Here is a 19,598-nt window from a genome sequence, read left to right as displayed (position 1 = left end):
AATTAAACAAGAGTCACAGTAAAGCTTTTTTTCTAACACCTTCAAGCGATGAGCTACACATTGATTTGCAAGAGCAGGACTAAAATCAGGTGAATGAGAAACTTAGGGTGCTTGTGGAACCCCAAGAATGATATCTCCTTTAATTGTGTGCCCTCGGTGTCGCTCTCCTTACTCCAGTCTTGATCTTGCTGAATGTAATTTACTTGGAAACCACTCTTTACTTACATCTAATATTTCACAATCACTTTGAAGTGTCTGATTCAAAACATACATACACACTCCCAGTTTGGTGACATGGAGCAAATTCCATCTCTTACTTAAGTGAAATTCACTATGTTGGTAACTACACTTTTTTTTTTTTTTTTTTTTTTACAGGCAGAGTGGACAGTGAGAGAGAGAGACAGAGAGAAAGGTCTTCCTTTGCTGTTGGTTCACCCTCCAATGGCCGCCGCGGCCGGCGCACTGCGCTGATCCGATGGCAGGAGCCAGGAGCCAGGTGCTTTTCCTGGTCTCCCATGGGGTGCAGGGCCCAAGCACCTGGGCCATCCTCCACTGCACTCCCTGGCCACAGCAGAGGGCTGGCCTGGAAGAGGGGCAACCGGGACAGAATCCGGCGCCCCAACCGGGACTAGAACCCGGTGTGCCGGCGCCGCTGGGCGGAGGATTAGCCTAGTGAGCCGCGGCGCCGGCCGGTAACTACACTTTCAAACACTATGCAGTTTTCCAACTCACTTTGCCAACTCATTTTTATTTCCACACATAATCGATTCAGATAAAATATACTTCTAGCAGGTGTTCTTTAAACTCTGTATTGGCCTGCCTATTAGAAGCTTAGACTATATTTTAAAATCATGAAGACTGTAGACCTTTCCATCCCAAGGAATATACAAGTATGTCCCAGTCTATGGGAATAACACAATTGTATTGATCTCTTTCAGATCACTTAAAAAACCCCAGGTGAGGCCTTTGGAGGGCTGCCTTCCACACACCAGCTCAGGGGCACGAGGGCTATGATCTAAGGCAGGGAAGCGTGGGAGTCTCGGAGGTGAGTCCCTGCTCTGAGGAGGCCATGCTGGTCTTCACCAAGCAGAGGTGAGAGGATGCGTAATGATAACGAGGACAAAGGGGTCTCATTGTGAATTTACTCAACACCAAGGATTGACTGGTGGGCATGTGCCCGGCTGTCTCTCCAATACCTAGTCTTGCCTTCCTCTGAAGGAATGGCATTCTTGGCTGGCTCGTGGCTGCTCAGAATAAAGCCTTCACCTCCTTCACCTCTGGCTGCATGAAGTCACGTACGTTCTAGTCCGTGGGGAGTTAGCAAAATGTCACGTGGAGCTTCCAGAAACTTCCTCAAGACACATTGCAGAGTTACTGCTTGATTTTCAATTGTCCTTCTCCCTCCTACCACCTGGAGCCTGGCATGGATGATGGAGCCCATCTTGGACCAGGACAAGAAGATGTCCATCCAGGGGTAAGGCAGCCACAGGTCTCTGAGAAGCCCCCAGGGCAGGGCTGCCCCTGCCTAGACCACTGGCCTCAAGGCTAAGCTTCTATCAGATTTAGCTCTCTGAGTATGGGTTCTTTCCCTTGAAGATAAATCTAATCTCCACTCCTTTTTCAAACACACCCAACAAGATAAGTTCTTGTTCTGATCCTCCATTTACAGAGGAGGAAACAGAGGAAAAAATTATCTTACAGGCAAAGGACCAAACAGTGAGAATCCTCCCAGGCTGGCCTGGATCCTGCCTTACCTGAGGGCTTTGGGCTGCCCGCTATCTCCTTCTGCTTTCACTCTTTCTCACACGGGGTCTCTGCAAAGACAAACAAGCTCTAGAAAAAATAATTAAATAATATGATGATTGTAGCACATACTGAATCCTTGTGACAAACTGGGTGTGTATGATGTCGTGTGTAAGAAAGCCCAGAACCAAGGAAGCTGAGTGTGTAGGCCAAGGTCACACAATTCCAGCCCAGGCCTTGGCCCAGAGCTTCCTTACCCACCCACTGCCAGCCAGGAAGCAGTGTGATGAGGGTGATGACAAGAGCAGGTCCCGAGGACACTAAAGGCTGGGGCTAGTTGGGGAGAAAGGGACAGGTGGCCTGAGAGTGGGCTCAAAGATGAGCGGGGCCACAGGTTTCCCCTGGCTGTCACCTCTGGTCTTAGCTGCCTTTCTGCTCACTGCTCAAACATTAAAGAGGGGGATGGGGTGGGGGCGGATTTCCTATTCGAAGATGGCTCCTGGGTGTGAGGCTGGCCATGCTCCGGTTACGGCCACCTGCAGCAGCCAAAGCATCCGCCCAGCCCATGGTCACGGCTACATATGAAGCACAGTGGCTCAGTGCAGGGGAAGCCCAAGCAGCCACGCATCTCACAGGATTCTCCATGTGGACATAGTTCTGATGGCCTTTGATTCATGGCACCGCCCCTAAATTGTGCAACCCACAGGAAGGATGCCGTCCACACCACATTGCCCATTGCCAGGGTTTCTTTTCTGCCCATGTTTTGTTTTTTTCCCCTCCCCAATTCTCGCTCTCCCACCTTTCTTCACACTCCCACTGCCTCATGGGGTTACGAGAAGAACTCATGGCAGTTTGTCCACGTCCACTGAAGCTGTTTCCTCAATCGTTTGCTGCAAGGTCACCAGGGACACCTCTGATAACGCAGGTCGACCCACACCTCCCAAGCGTGGTGGATTGTAAAACTAAAATCCACCAAATCCTCTACCAACACTCCATCTCCTCGCTCCTAGAAAAGTCGGCTCAAACTGGTGATGAGTGAATACTCGGGAAATCAGTTATTCAGCGGAAAGGCTGACAAAGCCAGCAAAGGGAACTGGAGTGCAAAGGCAAGGATCCATGATGATCATATGCAGACAGGAGCTCTGAGAGTAAATCTTCCTGATTTTTTTTTTTTTTTTTGACAAGCAGAGTTAGACATTGAGAGAGAGAGACAGAGAGAAAGGTCTTCCTTCCGTTGGTTCACCCCCCAAATTGCCGCCACGGCCGGCACTGCATTGATCCAAAGCCAGGAGTCAGGTGCTTCCTCCTGGTCTCCCATGCAGGTGCAGGGCCCAAGCACTTGGGCCATCCTCCACTGCCTTCCCCGGGCCACAGCAGAGAGCTGGTCTGGAAGAGGAGCAACGGGGACAGAACCGGCGCCCCAACCGGGACTAGAACCTGGGGTACCGGTGCCACAGGTGGAGAATTAACCTAGTGAGCCGTGGTGCCGGCCCTTCCTGAATTTTTAATCTGGGGTTGAAAATAAAGCAATGAGCAAAACAGACCAAGTCTTGCCATCATGGAACTGAGATTCTAGGTGAAAGTAGATCAGGATGGGGAAAGGAAAAGAGAAGTTTTTTTCTCTAAAACCTTTCATATTCACCATCTTCTTCCTATGGTTTCCATCTCTGGGTCCAAGACTGCTGTTGCTGCCACACTGGTTCTCATGAAAGGGAAAAAAGAAACAAAGGAAGTCCAGGGCAAGTGGTTTTATATTTAAGATGATCTGACAGTGTGTTATTCATATCCACTAACATCCTATTGGCCAGAGCCAGTTGCAGCTGAAGTCTATAGCTGGAAAGTCAGGATCAAGTTAAAAATGGTGATGGGGGGGCTGGCGCCGCAGCTCAATAGGCTAATCCTCCGCCTAGCGGCACCGGCACACCAGGTTCTAGTCCCGGTCGGGGTGCCGGATTCTGTCCCGGTTGCCCCTCTTCCAGGCCAGCTCTCTGCTGTGGCCAGGGAGTACAGTGGAGGATGGCCCAAGTGCTTGGGCCCTGCACCCCATGGGAGACCAGGAGAAGCACCTGGCTCCTGCCATCGGATCAGCGTGGTGCGCCGGCCGCGGTGGCCATTGGAGGGTGAACCAACGGCAAAGGAAGACCTTTCTCTCTGTCTCTCTCTCTCACTGTCCACTCTGCCTGTCAAAAAAAAAAAAAATGGTGATGGGGACAAAGGGGGAGGTAGGGCATGTTGCACAGCAGTCAGGATGTTATTTGGGACTTCTGCATCCCATATCACCCTGCCTAGGTTTCAGTCCTATCTCCAGTTCCAATTCCAGCTTCCTGCTAATGCATGTCCTAGAAGCCAACTGATGATGGCTCAAGTAGTTGGGTCACAGCCAACCACATGGGAGACACAGATTACGTTCCAGGATCCTGGCTTTGGAATGACACAGCCCTGGGTGTTGCAGGTATTTGGGGAGTAAGCCTCTCTGTCTTTCAAATAATATTCAAAAATTTTAAATGGCAAAAACAGAAACATTTCTAAAAAAAAAAGAACAGGCAGTAAGGGACAGTTGGTGATCCCCACATTTCTGTTTGTGGGTGTTCTTTGGCTTCGTGATAGCAAAGGGAGAACAGAGTGAGGCAAACCCTGACTCCAAAACACGCTCAGTCCAACATCAGCCCTCTCTGATACACAGCAAAAGGACTCCTTTCTTCACCTGGAGCTCAGGCACTGACCTGCGACTGTTGTGTTCTAGGATCCTCACATGATTCTGCAACAAATTACTCCAGAAGCGTCTACTGTGCAACTTTTATTGTGAAGGTATTTGACATGCTAATGGTCATGGATGAAACTTTAAAAGAACACTTCTTTAAAATGATCCCATCGGCAGCATGGACTCGATGCTCTAGAATACTGACAGCAGAAGGGCACCCGAGGAGCCTCTGAAGACTGGGCTGATTATGAAGGATTATTCTGCAAGGGAAATCTCTGTCTTGTACTGCAGGCGTGGTGCAGCTGCTACATTTCTTAGCTCCTACCCTTTCCCAGTGTTCTTTCAGTGAGCTGATTGCAAGGGAGAGAAGTTCTACTGCCAGCACGCACTTCTGATTTCATTCCACCAAGGAGGACGCCATGCCTTTGCTCTCAGTAGAGCACCACCCTGGTCAGGAGAGGGAGAGCAGGTGCTTGGACTGGCAATACCAACGGAGGTGTTGAACTCTTCTTGGGCAGCTTGAAGGACGACAATGACAAATGTTAACTTCTTATATTTGGAGCTGAGGAGTTCTGTCGCTACCCTTTGTTGACACCCAGCTTACGGTAGGCGCTAACTCTTAGTGGAAAGCCACAGGAGGATAACTGCCCATTTCTCACTCAGGTGGGAAGGTGCTAACCCTCCTGGATGATTGAAAGCTGGAGAGAGATTGTGCCTAATCCTGTTTGGCAGGAGGGCCCTTCCCTGCTGTCTTCAGCGTAGCCCCCATAGTCTCAGCGTCTCAGCTTCTAAACCGAGTAGGCTATTGTCAAGACAGTTCTTCCAGAATATAAACAGACTCCATTTTCCAAAAAAAAATAACAGTGACCAAGTTATTCATGCATTAAACACAATCTTAAGAATTTTACAAATGTTATTTTACTACAAAAAGAACAACTCAGGATGTAGGCATTGTTATCAATCCTATTTTATGAGCAGAAAAATTGAGGTCTGATCTGAGCATTTCTTGTGTATCAGGCCCTATACCCCAGACATAGCTGTGTAAGCATGAATCTGAAACTGGCCCAGCAAGGAAGCAGGCACCACCTGCCATGTGCCCTGTACCGTTCTCTCCTGTTTCTTTTGTTCCCAGAAACTGCTTTGGCTGTGTGGTCTGGCAGTGATGGACGGACAGCCGATTATCTGCAGCACAAGCAGACTTTTCTTCCTGACCAGCAAGTGGAGCACCTGGGGTGTTGTTGTTCTTGACTGGGCAGCTTCCTTCCTGAGAGTATAAGCTCCTAATACTCAAAATGTTTTATTTTCATCACAAACTGTATTCTGTTTTCGCAACTGGAGTCACGGGTTGCTACGATACATGGAAAACCTAGCACCGTAAGTGTTAGCTTTCTCTTCTCTGCAGGCCTGCATTTTACATCAAGCCTTTCAACGCTGTTTCACAGTTACGTCACTTACTAGGAGTCAGACATTTTGCTGTGTCATTACCTTACATCTTGGTCTATACGTGAGTTTTCTTAACGGAGAACAAAGTTATGTCATCGTGTGATTCTCAAACCTGAGACTTACTGAAAAGAAACTAACATTCTTTCTTCTTTAGCCTCTCAACTGAAAAAGAGGAGAGTAAGACACTTATTCCCACCTCCCTCACTCAACAGACACGCTCAGCAAGATGGTCACTGCTCTCTCCAGGTATGAACTCACTTGAACTTTAGATGTAGAGAGGAGATCCTGCTGTCTTCGGTGGCTACCACCAGTTCAACAAGTCCTTAATTCCACCTTCAAGCCCAGGGACAGCTATCTTACGGAAGGATGATGCCACAAAGTCCTGTAGTATTCTTTTATTGTTTCTATAATTCATTTCTGTGTTACCAATATATTCCAGACTAGATTCATAGATACTGAACTTGCTCAGTGGGTCACCTGTCTCTTAAGCCCATGGCTTTTACTACCTCATGCGACCTGGCAATCCAAGCAGAGGATGACAATGGCAATGTGTACCTGTGTGCACCAAGTTCAAGAACACATGTTCTATTAGAGTTCAAAGCCTTCTGTGTTTTGTGTATGGAAGTAGAAGACCAGCTGACCATGGCCCTCCCAGGGTGGCAATCAGCTAAAGAGTTCTTAACGGATTGTTCAAAACAATATGTTAAAGTGATGACTCCAAAGTAGTGTTAAGTAAAGTAATTATTTTTTAAATCTATTTTAAATGTCTGGGTTAACATTGAATTTATAAAATACCTTTTAATGTTACTGCAGGTATACTTTAACATTGTACTTTAAACTGACTTTACTTGTCATACATAAAAACTACTCAGTACATATAACTACTTGCTTTTCAACAATCCACAAGAACACAGCCCTTTTGTGTACTAAGGGGTCTTCCTGAGACATTCAAGTCACAGATTCAGGAATCATTTTAAGGAGGAAAAGGACATCAGAAAGGGAACCAAAGCTGAGCAGTGTCCTCCATGTCACAGAAGGCACAGACATGAGTTGAGTCTGTTCCAAACAAGAGCTAAGAAAGGCACAGAAAGGGGTAAGGTCAAAGCCAACGGAAGTTCTAGTTGAAGACCAGGAAGTCTTTGGGCCAGAGATGGCTGCATGCTCAATAATCAGAGGTACCCAAAGTTGGAAATACGGAGAGAAAAGGGGCAGGCACATGGCCATACATGAGGTGGTATAAGGAGAAAGCACCCAGTCCATGAGCCACATCCATGGCTCACCAGGGCCTCTTGTGGCCTCCCTCATTGCCTCAAGGCCTCCACTAAGTCTGAACTTGAACATTCACGTGGGTCTTCTTGAAGGAAGTCTCATAGGTCGATTTCTACTCTACCTATTTCATCTGTGGAAGGAAAAGTGAAGAAAAAAAATTTTCTGGCACAGGCAGCTACTTCAAAGGGTACCCCGGTGAGCACAGACACAAGCGTGTGCAGAAATCAGCCATGGGGCTTGAGAGGAGCACAGCCAGGCTACCCAGCCCACTGGCAAGGGCTTGTTTATGAAGACGCTCTGCAGGGGCTGTTCACTGAACTTGGAGCAAGTCTGAGGTGCACCCAGCACTGGCCCCAGACACCCACCCTCATGTCCAGCCAGCCCTAACTTCCCATGAGGGTCTGCCTACGTGGGAGGGGCAAGGGAGGAGTCCATCATGGTGGCTGGAGCTGCAAGTGCTTCTGAAGGAGACTGGATTGCCAAGTGCGGGAGCAGAAAGGAGCCCACAGATGCTGGGTGTTTGCTGAGATGCAGGCTCTGTGCTGCATGGGCAGCGTTTGCCACCATCTTTAGTACTCTCCACATTTAATGTGGGTAAGGCTACGTCCTTATTGGAGCGGAAAGAAAGCTGAAGTTCACAGAGCTCAGGTATTTTGTTCAAGATCACAGTGTGATGATGAGATAATGAACAAGAAACACCTGACTTCAACATTTACTCCATTGTCAACAAACTAAGCAGATTCCCCCAGAGAAGTCTGATCAGTTTAATTCTTCACTCAACATGTGCATCTTTTAAAAAAACTAGACAGTCTGAATTTTGAAAATTAAGGAATGTATTTCTAAATAATGAGATTAGAAAATATCTTTAAGTGAAGATCTTAAATATCTTTAAGTGAATGATAATGAAAGGGACATAATAAAACTCAAGAGCTGTAGCTGCAGGGTGAGTGTTCAGACTAGTAGTTAACATGCTGGTTTAAACACCCACATTACATATCAAAACATCTGGCTCTAGAACCTGACTCCAGCTTCCTGCTAATGCCAACTCTGGGGGGCAACGGGTAATGACTCAAGTAATTGGGTTCCTGCCACTCACATGGGAGGCCTGGATTGAGGTCCTGGCTCTTGGCTTTGGCCTGAGCCAGTCCTAGCTGTTGGGTACAGTTGGGGAGTGAACCAGTGGATTAAAGACATATCTATCTATCTATCTATCTATCTATATGTCTATCTTTCTCTGCTTCTCAAATACATTTTTTGAAGAACTACAGCTAATACAGAGCTCAGGAAACATCTATAGACTAAACTGCATGTGTGAGAAAAGAAGATAGGCTGAAAAATCAGTGATCCAAGCTTTCATTTCAAGATGCTGAATAAAAATACTCAAAGAAACTCAAAGGAATTTTTGTATTTCTAATAATAAAGAGAGGAGCAGAAAGCAATTTAATACAAAGAAAAAATCAATAGAGCTGTAAGTTAGTTCTTTGAAATAGTAGCAAAATATATGAGTCCCAAGTATGATAGATCCAAAACAAGAAGGGAGAATGCATAAATTGCCACTGAAGTGCAACCAACATATATGACTCACTGAACAGGAATAGAGAAGGAGGAGGAGCGGAAGGTATTTGTTATGAAGCCATCCAGAAAGATCACATTCCAGATTCTATTGTGTTCAATTCAATGCTACATGCATGTGTTGGAAGAGAAAATATAAATATACTGTCTGTCATATCTACTCTATCACAGACCTAGAAGGAGAGAGCACCTGTACTTCAGAGATGGACAGCAGTGAGAATCCAGCCTCTACCTTGATTCTAGACGGATAACTTTATGTAAATCATGTAACTGCTCTAAACTCCCATTTTCTCATCTGAAAAATGGAAGATAATAATACCAAGCTCATGGAGCTCTAGGAAGGGTTAGAGGTAAAACATTCTACACAAAATATCCTACAAAATAATTTTTCCAAGGGATAATCCCAACTTAACCCATAACTATGGAGTTTACAGTTTGACCATCTGTAGGAAGGCTATAAAATATATAGACCATGTCTGGTCTAATAAGAAAGGTTTGGTATGGTTATTTCTCAATAGAAAGAATGTTCCCAACATAAAAACAACATAAAAGTGTCACATGAACATGAAATAACAATATAAAATTTTCATTCTAAATTTGTACAATAATACTTTTGAGTGTCTGCAGATTACAATAAAAGCTATGCCAATAACATAAACTATTTCAAGCCTTTGAAGGAAAAGATTTCCATCTCTGTGTTCACATCTTGGCGGGAGACCCTCCTCCACATCTGCTGTGCACCAGTGCATCCGGTGTTGTGTGTGTTGATGTGAACGGGGGGCTGAAGATCCAGGCACCATGGCAGTGGGCTCACATCAGGACGCTGCAAGACGGATGCTCCGGATGTCTCACGCATTGGACAAACTTGGCAGGCCTACGAAAAGAAAGCAAAAGCAGAGGTGGAGATGCAGCATGAGATGCACCTCTGGTTCAATTTGCCAATAAAAGCAGCCCCTTCATTAGCAATGAAAGTGTGCGTGGACCACCCAGCATCCACACAGGTCCTCTCTGGCAGTGACAACACTGAGAAAGATCTACTCCAGGAATGACAAATTGAAGTGTGGCCCAATTTGATTTCATTCCACTTATAAAGCTGTGGAAGCAAATACTGAGAAAGGCTGCTGGATGGTAACACAATGGCGGTGAAAAGAAACACCTGACTCTAATGTGTCATAGATGTGCACTATCAATACCCGCCGATGATCAAGAAACAGCAGAAGCAGCAACTTGGATGGGGTGCCTTTGGTTTCTGTGGACCATTTGCTTTCCTCTCCTCAGAAGTTTCCAGAAGGTACATTGAGTCAGAGGCAGTCCAGCCTCTGGGAGAGGGCTGGAAGCTTTCACCAGAGGACACATTTCTTTTGCACAAACAAACCTTACATATGCATCTAACAGAGGAATGACTGTGGTTTTTGGAGATAACAAAGCAAAAGGGTCTAATGGGAGTCTCTGGTGCGTGACTATAGGATGCTGGGTGGACACTGGGGAAAGTGGTTCATTGAACTGGAACTGAATCTGATTGTGCTAAGCGTAAAGCAAGAACGAGACCCATGTTTAGATGCAGCGCCACTGGGAGGGAAAAGTGTTAGAACCTGGCCTTGGGATGGTCCTCTCAGGATCATCTCCACTCCATAGCCAAGGCCAACTGGCACAGTGGCTCCAGGCGCAGAGTCACTTCCTCCTCACTAGCAGGCCACCTGCGGCCACCCACGTGAAAGCATTCTAGCGGGAAATGTGTGTTTTCTGAAAGAAAATACCACTTTGGGAGAGGAATTTTCCTAAGACCATTCAGGATTTTTAAAGCAGACTTTTATATCTATATCAACTGAGAGGATAAAAGCATGCTTCTTAATTATAATATCTAATTGCTTGAGAATTCATTTGTATTCTAAGAAGCAGTAGTTATGCTGGTAAGACAATATCCCTCCATAAATTTGTAAAAATTATGTCACATTCAATATCGCTCCATAAATTTGTAAATTATTATGTCACATGTTCTCCTAAAATGGACACACCTTTCATACGCTGTGTAACATTCTGAAGAATAGAGACTGTGTTATTTTGAAGTAACAGAACCATCAAGATGCCCTTTGGGTTTTTTTTTAATTAACCACTAGGGGGCACTCAACAGATAAAGTTACTGACCATTTGCTGCTTTTAAGGTCACCCAACAAAGTAAGGTTACCTTCTATTGATTCCACTGGTTAAAACATTTGTTAAGAACCTTATACATATAATATGAGAACTATGAGTTTGTGTATAGTAAGAACAGAGAAATTCTTGGAGGATTTACAGCCGAGTGTCAATAGTGTTTGCCTCTGAGTGGGGGGATTTGTTACATAGCTATCAGATTATCAGGAGGTCTAATCTATGTTAATGTAACCACATTTCTGTTTACTTATATAATAATCACACTAAAACATCTGGACAAAAGTTTGCTGACATCTGACAAAAGTCAGAAGGTACATTTGGGATAAGGAGAGTTGAACTACAGGTCATGTCTACACCATGGAATTCACTTTGAGCCCCCTAGAGTCATACCACGCCTCAACACCACAAGGGGTCCTACAGGTGTAGTAATTCAAAACATCATGGTGAATATAGTATGACATCATGGTTGGAGAAAATGAATAGTGATTTCAAACATGGCCTCTGAATCTAAGGCCACATGATCTGAGGCTCTCAGTGGCTGGCATTGGTACACAAATGACTTGCTTCCTATGAGGGCCACTGTCTGTGCAAGTCCACCTGGAAGCTATTCTTTCCAGAAGAGAACGTGTGAGCTCACCTGGAACCTGGGGTAGGCACAGCTGATGAGTTTTAATATAAAGGATTTCTGGCCATTAGTGAGAAACAGGGGAAAAATACAAGAAAGTTGAGAATGAGCCTCATCTTCCTTCCTCCCGCCTCCCAGGACTCTGGTATCCTACTGTCTCCATGCAAACCCCTTCCAGTAACAGGCTTCTCGATGTGTGTGAGGCTTCTTTCACAGTTGTCCTTCTCTTTGTGTTTCCCAGCAAGCTGCCTGCCACAGAAGGCTTACGTGATTTCCTGGCAGTTCCCAGACAAGAGCCCGTTGACCGGTGGGGAAGCAAGAGGCAACAGAGTCCCTGGAAACTCACCTTCTGCCTTTGTGATGTGGTTAGTGGGAGTGAGTGGTGATGTAAAGGGGACAGGAAAACTGTTCTAGCATTTCAGCTTCTACATTCATTGAAAATCTTTTTTTCTGTGCATCAGTCTGGCTCTAAGCTATTGCACATGGGAAAATCTCCAATGATTTTTCTATCAAGAAGTCGCTACCTACATCAATGGCCACATAACTTAAAAACAAATGGGGGTGGAGCAGACATTACAGCCCAGTGGTTAAGATGGCACATCTGATGTCTGCAGTACATGTCACCGTGTCTGGGTTTGAGTCCCGATTCCAGCTTCCTGCTAATGAGCACCCTGAGAGGCAGCAGATGACGGCTCAAATACTTGGGTATCTGCCATCCATGTGAAAGATTTGATGGAATTCCAGATTTCTGGTTTTGGCCTGGCCTAGCCCTGGCTATTGTGGACATTTGGAGAGTAAACAACCATATGGAAGATATCTCTTTATCTCTCTTTCTCTGGCTCCCCACCCTGACCCATGCCCTTCAAACAAATTTTTTTTAAAATTAATGAGTGGGCTCCCAGGTGACTTTAAAAATACATACTTAGGGGTCAGTGTTGTGGCATAGTGGGTAAAGCTACTGCTTACAGCTGTCATCTCATATGGGCGCTGGTTTGTGTCCTGGGTGCTCCACTTCCAATCCGGCTCCCAGCTAGTGGCCTGGGAAAAGCAGCAGAAGATGGCCCAAGTGTTTGGGTCCCTGGCACCCAGGTAGGAAACCCAGATGAATGTCATGGCTCCTGGCTTTGGCCTGGCCCAGAGCTGGCTGTTGTGGCCATCTATGGAGTGAACCAGCAGATGGAAGATCTCTCTTCTCTCTGTTTCTCCCTCTCTCTGTAACTCTGACTTTCAAATAAATAAATATTTTTTTAAAAAAATAATATTTGTCAGTAATTTTAAACTTTTCCTAACAAACATGGAATACTAGAAAAAGATTGTAAGATTTTATTTTTTTAATTCTAAAAAGATAAATCTTAGCAGACTGCCATGTAGCAACGTACCAAGTGTTAGGGGCATCTATACCCAGAACCAACTGAGGACATTTCACATGCAAAATTATTCTATGACACGAGACTTTCACAACTTGAGAGAAAGGTTGTAGGAAAACATGGCAGGCCCGTATGCCTGAGGCAGGGTCACTCACCCTGGAAACCAGGACACACACACCCACAGGCTGGGCCAGCCTCATGGGCAAGTCATTCTGTGCAGCCTGTCAGGGAAGGTGGGCCCAAAATGGCCAAGCAAAGGCCACCAGCTACCCTAAGGTAGGGACAGACATCATCCTAGTCCAACCTGAGACCACCACCAAGGCCCAAGAAGCAGTCACACAGCCCTCCCAGCTCAGAGCAGATCAGCAGAAGGGCAAAGGCCTACAGATGGCAAGACAGCCATTTCTCCACGAAGAAATCAGTTACCTGTAGTCATCCTGGCAGAAAAAGGAAATGTTCCTCTGGTTTACGATCAATTTCAACTCGTTTATGGAGGAACCTAAGCACGAGTCCCTGGGGGCAAAAAGAGGGTGGGATTAAAATAACAAGCTCTGTCAACATTTGCTGAGTCCCTCCTTTCGGTTCCCCAGAAGGAGAGGTGCATCTCTGTGAGCTCGCAGGTGAGCAGGGGAGCGGAAGGTATGAAGCGGTGCTACACTAAGAGCAGAGATAAAAATGAGAGGTTGTTGGGATGGCCGGAATAATGTTCTGAGCCAGTAGCCTCCCAAGCCATTCTATGACTGTTCTTCAGTTCTTCAATGAACTGATTCATAAAATAACCCCTGGGTACAAAGTGTGAGTAGTAAAATATACCTTTCAACTCCTCCAATGTCATGCATCACCCAGGCATGAAGTGTATGAACCCTGTCTGGGTGCAAATTGAAGACTTCCACACTTCCAAAAGTGCTGCAATAGAAGAGAAAGAGAACATGTCAACCCCAAACTGAAGTCTGAGGTCATCCATACCTTCCGTCAAAAGCCAGCAGGCAGGACGCCTTGATGAGAACCCTTGGGAATCACCTAGGATTCACATTAGAAACAGACACAGCTGTGGTGCAGCAGGTTAAAGCCCCGGCCTGAAGCGGCAGCATCCCATATGGGCACCGGTTCTAGTCCCGGCTGCTCCTCTTCCAATCTAGCTCTCTGCTATGGCCTAGGATAACAGTAGATGATGACCCAGGTCCTTGGGCCCCTGCACCTACGTGGGAAACCTGGAGGAGGCTTCTGGCTCCTGGCTTGAGATTGGCGTAGCTCTAGCCATTGAGGCCATCTGGGGAGTGAACCAATGGATGGAAGACCGCTCTCTCTGTCTCTACCTCTCTCTGTAACTCTGTCTTTCAAATAAATAAAATAAATTAAAAAAGAAAGAAACAGATACGGCTTCCCTTGCAAGGTGATCTCTGAATGAACAAGATTCTCAATCTGCACATTGATGCTGACTTCTTCAATGATTTGCAGCTTGAAGAGCGGTTCTTAGACCAACCTATTACACATCCCTGGGAGGGAGTTAGAACTGCAGAACCACAGCCCATGACCACCTGCTGAATTAACAGGCAAGTGAACAATCCCCAGGCAATCCACATGCCCATTGAAGTCCAAGCTCTGCTTTGGCAGACGCTGGTGGTCTCTCCCAACCCCACTGCTAACTCCTTCCTGCTCAGCTCTGATGGCTGCCTCACCTGGTGCAGGTACTTAGGTCCTTAATCCCAGATTATAAAATCCTGTAATGTTAACACTTTCACTCAAAAGCCTTTAAGTTTGGGGTCAAAAGAAGTGAAAAGGACAAATACTTCTTTGTGGGTTGAAATATTAAAACAGGAGAGAGGGAAAATCACTTTGGGGTAGCAAGTGCGCCCAGCACAGGTTAATATATTCTCCCTCTTTTCAATCAGCTGCGTCAGGGGAAAGACTGGAGAACAAAGGCCAAAAATGTAAACAAAATGGAAAATAGCATAAATGCAGAAGGAGGTCTGAGAAGGCCAGCGTGGGTGTGGCCTCATCCCCCTGGGTGTGGATAACGGGAGGGAGTCAGCACTGGAGTGCATTGGGCATCTTCTCTGTTAGGCACAGAATTCAGCATTCTTCAGACATTATCTCAGTTAACCCTCACATCACCACTCTCTCTAGGGCTTACGAATACACAGGGTCTCACAGAGGACAGGTGCCCTGCCCAAGCACTTCTGCCGTCCCCTCCTTTACCCACGACAGGCCACTGCTGACAACGCAAGCAGAGAGATCAGGAAAGTCAAGAGCCCAGAGCGCTTCCTGATGTTCCCCACAGTACTTCTACTGCTTCCTTGGGATCTTGGGATCCACACTCTTCATGGTGGAGTTCAAAGTCAGGTCAGACCTCTAGGGAGGATGAAGGCAGAGACAGGCAGAAGCAAGAAGGAAAGACAAGTTGTATGGGGGAACAGTGTGAACAGAGGAGGAGAATGGGCCGGGTGGAGTGTAACAGGAAAGAAAGCTTAGAAAATTACACCAGGTCTCAAGCAGTCAGGAGCAGCAGCTGGATACAGTACAATGGCTTGCAGAACCATTGAAAGATTTTAGGCAAAAGCGAAATCAGGCAGAAGCATTGACTCTGAAAGAACTCTCTCTTAAGAGGAAATAAAGGTCTTAGCTCTTTTAGCTCAGATCTCCAGAACTGACCTGAAAAATGAAAAGCATGTTCTTTCTAGGGACTAAATGTCCAACAGAAGGCCGTGATAACCCTTGCAAATAGGTTGTAAAGAAATGAGTACCTGGCTTTGCTAAAGGCTGTAGTTCCGGACCCATTGAGCATCACATAGACCGTACCACAGGCAGATTCTGCAAACTTGGAAGAAAAAAAACAGACCGCCATTTCTCAGCATGCAAACTTAATCACCATGCCCCCAGGCATTCCATCCAATGCAGTGCTTAGTACATAGCTGGTTGAAGAAGGACTATCCTGGAGGGTTGGAGTATAGGAGTGTCGGTTCTATTTCTTTTCATTCCAAACCATTGGCGGGATTACACTTCATGTCAGAGTACTTGAAGCAGTTACTCCACTCTGTACATGTCTGAACAATGAAGACCGATGCCATTGTTCACAGGGTAGCTAAATTCGGCAGTTCAGCAGTCCAAAGTCCAGATGAGGAAGAGAAGTGTGTAGAAGAGGAAGATCAAAGTATTGTCCTACTGTCTTGGTCTGGTAGACTCATTTCATTTAGTGGAAGCATAGTGGACAATTTAGGGATCCAGGAAAGGGGAATATCACAGACAAAGGACACAGGAGACAAGAGAAAGTGACCCCAAGGCCTAGAAAGACATAGAGAAAGGGAGGGCTGAATGAATCATGGAATGAGATGAGCAAGGAGTTTTATTTCTCCTACAACAAATATTTATCTGAAGTCTTCACTAGGCATTGGCCAAACCAAAATGAGCAAAATGGAAATAATCTACATGCTTTCAGCAGGAGTCCTACCCAGATCCCCAGGACTAGCTCCAGTCTCACTGACCTGAACCCTGACAGCAGCCCAGCTCCCCTTCACATGATCTAACTAGGTTGCATTTCAATGAGACTGATGTCCACTTAGCTACCAGTACTAAGGGCTCCGTGAGAGCCATGAGTAGGGCTGTCCCACTTACCTCTGCTGCCCTGGGTGCCTCATACCTGGCACATGTCACAGACTGGATGCCCAATAAAAACTCATGGAAGAAAGGAGGGGGGTTCAATAAGTTGTTTGAGGGCCATAAACACTGCCAGGGCATCTAGACTCTTTTCTGCATGTGACAGTGACACCACCAAAGGAGTTTACATTGAATTGTGAAATCCAGTGCTGCCTCTGTATTTCCATTAGGGATGATGAAGGACTGAAGAGGTTCCACTGTCATTATTTATCACAGGTGCTAACTCAGAGAATGTGAATAGGTGGCAAGTATGGGCCCCATACGACAGAATTCACAACAGCCCCTATAATGTAAGTATTGGGTCACTTTGCCTCAAGATCACATATCTTGGAAGCAATTTGAACCACCAAGCAATGTCGCTTCGATTGTCAGAGAAATAAAGGGCCATTCACATACATCCACAAACACTTTGCAAAGAGTAAGGTACAGGAACCAAAGTAGTTCACAGCAACAGGGAATATTCAATCACAGTCACCATTGTACTCCTAGGATTAAGGATGGAATAAGGATCACAAGTAGGTGCTTGGTACATGTGAAATGTTTCCTGGCTTTAAAGGTTTGTAGCAATATCATTGCCCTAAAGCATATCTTACAGTGATGAAATATGTAGGAACTATTCTCAGAAAAAGCAGGCAAGCAAACAAAAATTAAATAGGGCCCCTGACTTCACAACACACAGTAAGTCCTCACTACGTGTTAAATAGATGGATTCTGAGTTACTTAATAGGATATTGGTATCCTGTTTAAACATTGCAGTAACCCTATGGAACAGGCAGGTAGTGATCTCCATTTGACAAGTGGGGAATCTTAGGGTCAGAATGGCTAAGAAATCTGCCCATTTTAAATGTGATCTCTTTATTCCACCTCCAGAGCTATATCCTGTCTCTGCCATACCAGGGTTTGCCTGAAACCCCTTACAGTACAAGGAAGTTCAGTTAGATACCAACAGGAAGTTAAACATCAAATGTGCTATTTAAAAGACAGACACAAAAAAAAAAAAATTGAAGAGCATGAAAGTTAATATAGTCAAATGATCCACATAAAAGACAGAACCAGTAAGCAGCTGCAAAAAATAAAATTGAAGAGCACAGATCTGAAGTCAAGCAGATCTACATTAGGATCCTAGCTTAGCTACCTGGTAGCCCAGTGACCAGGGATGAGCCACTTCACCATTGAGTCTCAATTTCTTTAGCCTTAACATGGAGATTTATACCTTCTGGTGCTACCTAAGGATGAAATGGAAATGACTTAAGGAATGTCACAAATATTCTGCTATGATTGGAGATGTGTTCCTCCAAAATACCCATGTGAGAATCCAAGATCCAGTGCAACAATACTAAGAGGTAGGGACTTTAGAAGATGGTTAGGCCCTGGAACTCCTTTGAAGTGAATGGGATTATAATGAATGGAATTAGCTTGAAGGAACCAGCTAGGGCCTTTCTGCCCTTCTGCCTTCCGCCATGGGATGACACAGTGTTCACCCCTTTGCAGGCTGAGTACACAACAAGAAGGAATCATCTTGGACATGGACTCTTCGAGTACCTTGACCTTGAGTTTCAGAACTGTAAGAAAATCAATTTGTATTCTTTATAAATTATAAAATTAAGTGTTTTGTTACAGCAGCACCAATAGACTAAGACACATGCATTTAACCAATGTTAGTTTCCAATTTCTTGCCCCAGCTCCTCAAGAGCCTAAGTTTCATTTGGGGGAATAATAATTAATATACTTTCCTCCTCTTTTCTTTCATTTTTCCTTCCTTTCTTTTCTTTTTTCCTTGTCTACTTGCAAAAAAAGCAACATTTTTAAAAATAGGCATATGCAGCTTGGAGTGAAGTCAGAAACGGGTGGGGGTGCAAGGCATGCACGTGTTTTCCAGCCCAGATGCTGGACCTAGAGTAACCTTGGGGTGAAATCCCAGATCTGCCATTTGCTGACTGTGTACGTTTAGGTGATTGCTTGTTTACCTGCACCTGCATGTCGTCATCTGTAACAGGAGTATGATACTCACAGCCACTACTTCACAGTGTTCTTGGGAAGAGGGAATTCTTCAGCTCACATCAAGATCTGAAGACTACACCTAGTACGTAGCGAGTGACCTATAAATGTTAGTGATTGCAACTATTCCAGGACTCTAAGAATCACCTGCAACTGGGTCAGAGGATTAAAGCAAGCCCGAGCTTCCTGGCAGCATGGGTAAGGACATGGGTCCTTCAACTGGAGCCCACAGACCCTCCACGAATGTCCTGAAGTCAAATGTGAAAATTTCTGGCATGTGGCTCTGAACATTTTCTTCAGGGAAGAATCCTGCACTTTCATTCCTGAAAGGATCTGCAACTCTACAAATGTTAAATGCAAGCACCACAATCTCACTGCGTGGTACTTACTTTCTGAGAAACCACGGTCCAGAACACAGAAGTAGCAGTGCTGCTGCAGTTTTCATTCCGATATGGGCAAAATTCTTCCTTCACTTCTGAAAAACATGTTTATAGAAGACAATTAAAGTGAAAAGAAGGCATTGATAAGGTCCACTTCCTGGGCTATTCAATTTTCCAGTTGCTTCATTGCAAAGAAGGAGGATAGAGGATGGACACATCTCAACCCAATTTAACTAAGTGTTCCCTGAATCCCTTCCAAGTCCCTGCCTTACCCTGTGGATCCCAGATGGGAACACAGTGACAGGTTTTGAGTCAACATTCTGGGAAATGACAGCAAAACTTCATCCAACAGAGGCAAGCCCTGTTGTTATCCCTGAGTTCCAGAAGAACCAGGGATTAAACTGCACCTTCAGGGGTCACTCTCACCAACAACTTCTCTGCTTCCTAACAACTCTCTCTCTTGAGAGTTTCCTCCCCACCTCTTTAAGTCCCTATACCCTTAAGCTCAGATAATCTCAAGTCTTTTCATACTCATCCAATTGGGACAGGCTAAGCCTTTGCTAAAGTACTATAATCATAAAGCATGAATATAAATTTTCTTTTCTAAAAATTATTTTCACTTTATTTGAAAGGCAGAGACAGATAGAGACAGAGAGAGATCTTCCATCTACTAGTTCACTCCTCAAGTACCTGCA

The 19,598-nt window shown here is 45.3% G+C and overlaps 1 protein-coding gene across 2 annotated transcripts in view; it reads right to left on the bottom strand.

Annotated features, from left to right (window-relative positions):
• Positions 1-382: 382 nt before the first annotated feature.
• CD38 (CD38 molecule) overlaps positions 383-19,598 on the bottom strand; it is a 53,725-nt gene continuing 34,509 nt past the window's right edge. Inside the window, 6 exon segments of one of the 2 annotated variants that reach the window (NM_001082683.1) lie at positions 383-690; positions 7,933-9,602; positions 13,298-13,384; positions 13,685-13,777; positions 15,616-15,689; positions 18,913-18,998. In NM_001082683.1, coding sequence (NP_001076152.1) covers positions 9,539-9,602; positions 13,298-13,384; positions 13,685-13,777; positions 15,616-15,689; positions 18,913-18,998 — 404 coding nt within the window. In that variant the 3' untranslated portion in view covers positions 383-690; positions 7,933-9,538. 2 annotated transcript variants of the gene reach the window in all.

This window comes from Oryctolagus cuniculus, chromosome 2 (assembly GCF_964237555.1).
Source record: "Oryctolagus cuniculus chromosome 2, mOryCun1.1, whole genome shotgun sequence".
NCBI lineage: Eukaryota > Metazoa > Chordata > Mammalia > Lagomorpha > Leporidae > Oryctolagus > Oryctolagus cuniculus.
Note: the sequence above shows the minus strand (reverse complement) of the source record. Positions and strands in the feature narration are given on the sequence as shown.